Consider the following 8,310-nt stretch of genomic DNA (forward strand, 5'->3'; position numbering starts at 1 on the left):
ACCTGCCTGAAGCCCATCTGGACACGCATTTGGGACACCCATTCACATGCATGTGAACAGCATGAAATAGCACAAGAACAAATAGTGGTCCTGCTCAGACAGGAGGCTTTGGACCAACTGTAGACAGGGGCTGCTCAGGAAGCTGCGAGACTGGAAGCAAGAGCGCCTGCAGTGCTCCCTGGCCCAAGTATATGTAGTTTCCCATGCAGGCACTAAAGAGCTGCGTTTTATAGAGAAACTCAATCAAAATGGATAGAAACTTTATCATCAGCATGTGGGAACCAAGGCAATGCCCAAACCCAGGTCATAAATGAACTCCTGAGATTTTATTGGGAAGACCAGATTGAATTCCAGGAACCTTTGCTCCAGCACACACAAGCCTTTTGCCTTTTGGCAAGGGACAAAGCAGATAGCCGGAGTGCCTGGTATCTTCGCAGCAGGCGGGGGGGGACCAAGTCACCCTTGGACTCCCCCAGGAGGTGGCAGGCAGTGCCTGGCATTCTGCATTGGTACAGGATGGTTCCTCTCTGCCAAGCTTTGCCTTCCCCCCTGCCCTTCTGCTGCCCCTTCCCTCTCACACATTCTTCTCCTCCGACAGGACCCCTCCACAGGCTGCAGTCTGTAGACCTGAGGTACCATCGCCGCTGTCACGGAGCACCTCTGGGCCAGAGCATGTCCCCATCAGTGTCCCCTTCCATGGGTTGTCCTGGTTCCTGGGCTGACCCTGTGTGTAAAGCAGCACCCTCTCCCCAAGGCCTGGGTACCAACATGCTGATGCAGAGCCCCTTACCAACCTTCCCAGGGCTCTGCAGTCTTTCTTGACACTCCCAGACCACTGCTGGCTATATCACTACTGGCAATCCTAGGAATATAGTTGGACTTGATGATCTTAAAGGTCTTTTCCAACCCAGTTGATTCTATGATTACCAGCACTCACATGGACCACTAGAAGCGGGTAACAGTCAGTGGGACTTACTAAACTGGGCAGCCTCTTGGCAACATCTCTGATCTAAGCTCCCTTGAGTGGGTCACGCTGACAGACGGGTACCTCTGTACCTTTCAAAGTAGAATCACCCACTACTATCACCCGCTGCCTTTTCTTGGAAGCACTGGTAGCTCTCTTTATTTGTGGGGCAATTGGCTGTTCTGTTGTGGCAGGTAATGCCTTGTTAGCCCCCTTGCAGAACTGTGAAGTGGTTCTGGGTGGGGATGTTAGCCTTTGGAGGAAGGCCCTTGCTTTTATTTGTCCTCTGCCTTCTCCTTTTGTTGTTTATTTCAGTTACAAGTTCTCAACCCCGGATTAACACTCTCCCTCCTTCCCGTGTGTATCAGGGGGGACGTCTGGGGGATCTGGCCAGTGGTCCCCCCCAGTTTGGCTTTGGAGACAGCAGTGCAGTTCCCTCTCAGCCTCCCTGATGTCCCTCAGCCTTTTTCGCTGACTCTTGTAGCTCGGCCACGTCCTGCTGCATCAGGGCCTGTGTCCCCGCTCAGACTGCAGCGTTATGGCCCGCCTGCCCGCTCGAACTGCCACGTTGTGCCCGTTTGCCGCTCAAACGGCAGCCTTTGTCCCGTCTGCCCACCCGAACTGCCTCGCCGGGCTCCCCGGGCAGCGTTTTATCCGTTCGGGGGTGGTGTCGCTCCTGGCACCGCCCCTGTCAGCCACTGCTCGCCGCAGCGAGGCTCCCGGCTCCTGTGCAGGTCCCGACGTGGACTTCAGTTCCCCTCGTGGCTCTTTTCTTTCAGCAGAGACTCCTGGTCACCGTTTTCCCCATCAGCTCCAGTGCTGGAGGCAGGGGCTGCCTTGGAAACATGGAGACTGTGGAGGCGACGGTGCCAGCAGTGCTCCCTGGCCTGAGTATATGCAGTTTCCTACATGTGCAGTGAAGCCACTTGCTGTGGCTCTGGAGGTACAATCCTGGGACTGCTGAAGGCCTTCTGCTGCCCCCTGAGCACCTTGCTCAATGCCTTGCAGGAGGGATGGAGGACAGTACCTGAGCTCCCGTTTCAGTGGTCCTGCTTGCTTTGAAGGTGTGACTATCGCAGGGAGGCTGAGAAGTGGCAGGACCTTCCTTGGTTGAAGTTTCTCTGATTGTTGCTTGGATTTCCTTTCTTCCTCTAATACCTTCCATCATGGTTTCCAGAACTTCAAGGACAATGGTTCTGGCATACTTGATCAGTTCTGCATCCTGCTGTTCAACTCTGGAGACAGCTTTTTGGGTGCTCTCCTTGGCAATCCCACACCTCACTTGTGGAACAGCAGCAGCGTTTCGCAGTGGTTGCAACACAGGCAGCTTTGCTCTATTCCTTTGCTCTCCTGAAGAGACCAGAGGAGCAACAGGACATTGCGAGCAGGATTTCTGCTAAGAGCCTGTACAGTGTTTTAGAGAAATAAGTGTATTGAAAAAATAAGACCAGACACAAAGTCTTTGTATACAGTACAGAAACTGTATACCCAGGACCAACTTGGTGTGGAAGGCTGTGTGGAGACTGACGAGGCATGCTATCAAGGAGGAAATTTTACCTGCTCATCAGGTTCATTCTGCTTTTCCAGGCCTACAACTGACCCCATCCACATAAGCCAGCACCAGTATTGTCCCACCACTGCTTCTGCTAGGCAATCTGCAGTGAACACTGAACTTTTATCTTACTTTGGGACTCATGCCTTGAACAAAGCCCCCTGCCACAGTTCACCAGCTACAGCAGGTCCCCAACTTGGCTGCTACTGAGCCCTTTTGCTGCTGGTCACATTAACTCAGGTCATCACTTGTGCCAGATCTGGCTGTTGAGTGCAACAGCTGTCTCTCAGGAGACTGATGGTCCAGAGATACTAGTGCCAAGCTAAGGTTCAGAGACTGACCCAGCTTCTGAGTCTCTGCCTCCAGAACAGCAGCTTTGGGCTCCCTGAGCACCGCTGCTAAGGAGTAAGACAGCTCTTGGTGAAGGTCCGACAGTTCCTGGCTGGTCTTTGCACAACACTCAATATAGTCCTGCTTGTATTTTCGTTCTTGTGCCAGCTGTGTCTGCAGAAGGGACACCTGAAAGAGGCAAAAGGCTGAGCTCAGACAAGCCCACACTGTCTGGACCATGAATAGCTGCATAGCACCGGCTGTCAGGAAGATGCACCCTCTAATTCCAGCCCTGACACTGTGGAATAGGAATTAACTGGTACCCAGACTCACCCTGCACTGAACTGAGATTATCAACAATTCTGAGTTTCTTTCTGGCATTCCATTCACATGTATGACACTGAGAAATTATATGTGTTTTAAAGAGGAAGGTTCCTACAGGATTTAGTAACCCAGCTCTCTTTTTTCAAGAGAGATTTGGGCTACTGACACTTCAGTACCACAAGCTTCTTCCTCAGTGGGAGTGCTACTGGTTACACAAGGTACTGAAGAACTGTGCTGTTATGAACAAGCTTAAAACAAGGTTGTCTTATGAATAAGCTTCAAAACCTGACAGCTAACACACAAAAAGGGAGAAAACTCTCAGTTTTCCTAACTAAAGCATTTCACAAATGGGCAGAGTATAATGTGATGAACAAAGCCCAAGAGGAAAATGATTCTCAAAGGACTGCTGAGGCCTTGAAACTCCTCAAACTCAATTCTTTCCTGGCAACACAGGCTTGTGCCTGCTGGGCCTTTTAGTGGGAGAGACCCATTGCTCTCATGTGCTGTTAGGTTGGCATTGAAGTGCCAGCAGCTCTGGCATGTTGCCCTCTGACTGCTTGGGAGTGGAGGAGATGCACACATCAAAGGGCTGTCTTACAACAAACAACATGCATAGATTAGGGAACACCTCCACTGAAGGAAGGGACAGATCTGAGCTTCTCTCTGAAATAGTAAGGGCACCTCTGGGAAACTGGGCTTGAAAAACCCTCCCGTGCTCTCGAAGGTTACCCAGAGTATGAGTGGGAGAAGTGGCCACCTGCTGCAAAGAGCAACCTCCCAGGAAGCAGGAGATAAAGTTCCAGTTCTGCTGTTTACCAGACCCAGAAGAGTGCCCTAAGTAGCCAGCTGAGGACTACTTTTGGAGCAGAGCACCTCACTTTAAGTAGGTCCACAGTGCAGGCAGGCACAACAGTCACAAGGGGAAGGAGCTTCAGATCGTTTTCTGTAGCAACAGAACTTCAGACACTGAGGCTTCCTGGTGCAAAGGAATATATCTTTATCTCATTAAGATACACCTTGGTGGCTACAGCACTGTTCTTGGCTCACTTGCCAGAGCTAAACATCACACACTTTACTCACACAAGTCTTACATACATTTTGCTCTGACCACCTGCGAAGGTTCACCTCCTCGGGGAGACCAGGCTGTAACAGCCCCAGAAAAGTACATGGAAGAGAAGTCTGATGGCTGCTGCTACTGCCAGTACCACTGTCAAAGGATGCAATAGGGTTCAGTAGCTGGAATGTGCATTCTTAGATAAAACAAATGTCCCTAGAATGCTAAGGTCTCTGACTCTGTCCAGTACTGGGACAGTGATTAGCACAGAACAGCAATAAGAGACTAATGACTGCCTGAAGGCTATAAGCTCTGGCACTGCCTCAGTTCCCTGGAGCTCTGATAGGATGCAAGTTCCACTGTTAAATGAGCCAAGGGAAAACAGGAAGAGTCAACAACTTGAGTAAGACTCAGTGGGAACATCGTAGAATGGCTATGGTTGGAAGGGACCTTAAAGATCATCTAGTTCCAACCCCACTGCCACGGGCAGGGACACCTTCCACTAGAGCAGGTTGCTTCAAGCCCCTGTGTCCAACCTGGCCTTGAACACTGCCAGGGCTGGGGCAGCCACAGCTTCTCTGGGCACCCTGTGCCAGCACCTCAGCACCCTCACAGGGAAGGTCTTCCTAATATCTAACCTAAATCTCCCCTCTGTCAGCTTAAAGCCACCCCCTTTGTCCCATCCCTACATGCCCTTGTAAAAGGTCCATCTCCAGATTTCTTGTAGGCCCTCTTTAGGTATTGGAAGACTGTTATAAGGTCTCTCCAGAGCCTTCTGTTCCCCAGGCTGAACAAGCCAAACTCTCTCACCCTGTCTTCACAGGAGAGATGCTCTGGCCCTCGGAGCATCTTTGTGACCCTCCTCTACATCCTTCAAACATTCTCTATCAAGTTCTAGTCTTATGAATTTCCTTCCATCCCTCTCCCATCCTGCCTGACCTTTAGGCAAGTCAAAGACTAGACCCAGGTGAATGATGCTGTCTGGCCACAGCCAGCAGATGTGTCTGACTGGGTATTTCCACTGCCTGGTGTAATCACTTCCTGACAGCCAAACAAAACTCGGGCTGCAGCATCATGCAAAGCTGTGCCCATCAGTACAGCCATAGCAGCTTTTGATGAAAGCTTTGCTGCTCCTCACCTGGTTCTGCAACTCAGTTAATCGACGACTGCAGTGTGCATGAGACTCCTCCTGTGAAGAAAACACAAGGATTTCCTTTTAGTCTCCAGTTTGACCACAGCCATTGTCTATATTCAACTTCTACCAGGTCTGCCACTGGGATTTGCAATCATTCCCCCATATGGCCAAAGCCTCTTCCCACCAAGTGAGACCCTGTTCTCACCTGTTTTGAAGCAGGCATCTTGTGTTGGTCAGATGGCAGCGACCCATCACGGTAAAACCTCTTCAGCTTCCTCCGTTCACACTCCACCTGCACGTTGGATAGGAGAAAGGGTCACAGAAACCTGCCACCAAACAAGGAGCAAAAGGACCCCCGGATATCATGGAAAGGAGTTTTCTGCTCAGACTGTTACTTGTACCAGGGAACACTGAGGCAAAAAGCTACTAGAAGTAGACGGTGGAAGAGAAAGAGCAAAAGGAAACAATTCTTGACACAGAAGAGTGTAGGGGGACACTGGGCAAGAATGGTGGCACCAGAGCAAATGTGCATTTGTGAAGACAACCAGGTGCCAGAAAAGAGAAAATACAAGTGTGTGTCCACAGGGGGAAGTGGGAGAGGGAAGGAAACATGCAGGGGACTCCAGAGTGCTGTCTGTGGAATGTGTTGTGTTCCAGTGGACTGCGAGGCTTAGCATAGGCAGAGAAAGCCTGGTTTACCTGCTCAAGGGTCTTCTTGAGCTCTGCATTGAGTTGCTTCAGCTCAGTCTTCTCAACTTCCAGCCTTGCAACTTCTTGCTGCAGACGTTCCAGACGCTGTGACAGGAGCCTCTTCTCCGAGAGCCATGATTGCTGCTCTCCTTCTACAACAGCCTGATGGGTATTCAGAGATTATGTGAGATGGTGTCACATGAAGGTTAGAAGGTTGTTAGAATCAGCAAGTTGGGGAGAGTGACAAGACTCAGGAATGGACAGGGCTAAGTCCCTTCTTCTCCTGGTCTACATGCCAAAACAACACACTCTTCCTAGGGGCCTTCCTCCAGATCAACTTGGTGAAATGGAGTTGTTTGCTCTACTGATAGATATATGTATATATATATTTCTATAAATAGTTTTGATATCAGCACTGTAATGATCTATATGGATGCAACCGAAATCTCCCATGGTTTTAATGTTTTCTGCCCTTGTCACTTCTCTGCTTCAACAGAGAAGAAATTCACTTCATCAATAGATCCCAATACCTGTCATCATCCTGATCAGGCTTGGAGTAATATTTATCAAGTAATGTATAATGCATTTTATTAGTAGCATTTTTATATGTTTGTATACTAATATAATGCTAAAAGTACTGGCAGTCCCAGGCAAGTTTGCAGCACCGGCTGTTGAAGCAGTTCCATTGGCAGTACCTGGGTCAGATCACCTTGGAGAAATCCACACAAGTTTTCCTTACTGCATTTTGGACTGTGGCAGAAGTACACCCTGAATGTGCAATGAGGCCTTTAACCTGACCTGGAAATGGTACAAATTCCATTGTTTTTAATACACTGGAAAACCCGTACCTCAGATATCCACATCTCTGAAAGCATCCTCTAAGACCATCAACACAGCTGCTGCCCAGCCATCAGTATTAAATTCTAAGTTTAGCACATCAGTCTGGTCAACTGAGTCTTTCCCTTTCCATGCCAAATCCTAACCATGACATGCTGGCTAAGCTTGCCGAATAAAAGAGAACCAAATACCCATCCCCAACTTTTGCACCCGAGTTAATTTTAACAGCAAACTCTCTTTTTGGCCAAGCAGGTCATATGTTCATGGGGATATATATTCCCATGTTTCCATATGGGAAACATCATTAGGATTCTTTATAGGTGTTTTAGTTGACTGATGAGCAATCACAGTGCCTACCTGGTGATGAAAGCGGTCCGTGTCCCTCTCTGAAACCGCGCTCCGCAGGATGGCGATTTCTTCCCTCAAAGTCCCATTGGCTGTTTCACACTTCCTAAGGGCAAGAGTCAGGGCTTGTGCCTTCTCCTTCCATTCAATTTCTCCGCTTTCAGTCTGCTTCAAAATAGCAATCACACGCTCCAATTCTTTCCCCTTTGCCTTCCTTTCACCTTCCAGTTGTTGGGTTAGCTCCTTCTGCCTTTGCAAGGAATGGTCTCTCTCCTGGAGCACTCTCTTCTTCTCTGCTTCCACTTCCTCCCATTTTTGGAGTTTTTCGATTAGTTTCTTTAGAGTGTCCCCTTCATCTTTCCATTGCAAAACTGACGTGAATTGTTTTAGGAGTTTGCTCTGCCTCTGAAGCTCTTGCTCTTTTCCTGTCAGAGTCTTCTCTAAATTCCTGACTCTGTCTTGCTGGTACTTTACCTCTTCATCCTTCTTTGTCAGAGTCTGCTGAACACGCTGGAGATCTTCCTGAAGAGCTCTTACTTCCTTTTCTAATTCCTTTTGTTCACCTTGAGTCTTGATCTCTTGTTCCCTCTCAGACAAGGCTTCTTCCATGACCTTCTCTTGTTCTCGGTGATGTCTAACTGCTTCATTGCTCTCAGTTAGCCTAAGCTGGAGATTCTGTAAGGTCTTTAATTCCTCTTCTTGGTGCTGGAGTTTTTGCTTCAGAGCTTCATTGTCTTCATCTCTCTTCCTCACCGCTTCCTCAAGCAGATTCACTTGCATCTGGCATGATGTCAGTGCTACTCTCATGCTTTCACCCTGAAGCTGTAACATGCTTATCTGCTCTGTCTGCTTGAGGAACTCCGAATGCTTCTCCTTCAACATCCCGCTCATTTCTTCTAGATCCTGCTCTAGACTCTTGGTCTGCTTGCCTTCTAACTCCTTCTGCTCTTGAAGGTCCTGCACACGCTCTTGGAAAGATACAATCTCTTGATCTTTAGCTTCTACAGAAGATTCAGCATGTTCTAGTCTTTGCAGTATGGCTTTAGTCTGCATCGCTGCCTCCTCCTTTTCCTGCTGCA

At 48.9% G+C, this 8,310-nt stretch overlaps 1 protein-coding gene across 1 annotated transcript in view; it reads right to left on the reverse strand.

The window, feature by feature from the left end:
- Positions 1-2,747: 2,747 nt before the first annotated feature.
- Positions 2,748-8,310, reverse strand: part of CEP250 (centrosomal protein 250kDa) — a gene marked incomplete at its 5' end in the record, with an annotated part of 26,484 nt that continues 20,921 nt past the window's right edge. The window contains 5 exons of the mRNA XM_010018532.1: positions 2,748-3,035; positions 5,363-5,413; positions 5,565-5,651; positions 6,059-6,211; positions 7,244-8,310. The exon at positions 7,244-8,310 is cut by the window's right edge and continues 1,009 nt beyond it. Of these exons, the coding sequence (XP_010016834.1) occupies positions 2,748-3,035; positions 5,363-5,413; positions 5,565-5,651; positions 6,059-6,211; positions 7,244-8,310 (1,646 nt within the window). The remainder of the gene's footprint in view (positions 3,036-5,362; positions 5,414-5,564; positions 5,652-6,058; positions 6,212-7,243) is intronic.

Source organism: Nestor notabilis, unplaced genomic scaffold (genome assembly GCF_000696875.1).
Source record: "Nestor notabilis isolate BGI_N333 unplaced genomic scaffold, ASM69687v1 scaffold9780, whole genome shotgun sequence".
Taxonomy (NCBI): Eukaryota; Metazoa; Chordata; class Aves; order Psittaciformes; family Psittacidae; genus Nestor; species Nestor notabilis.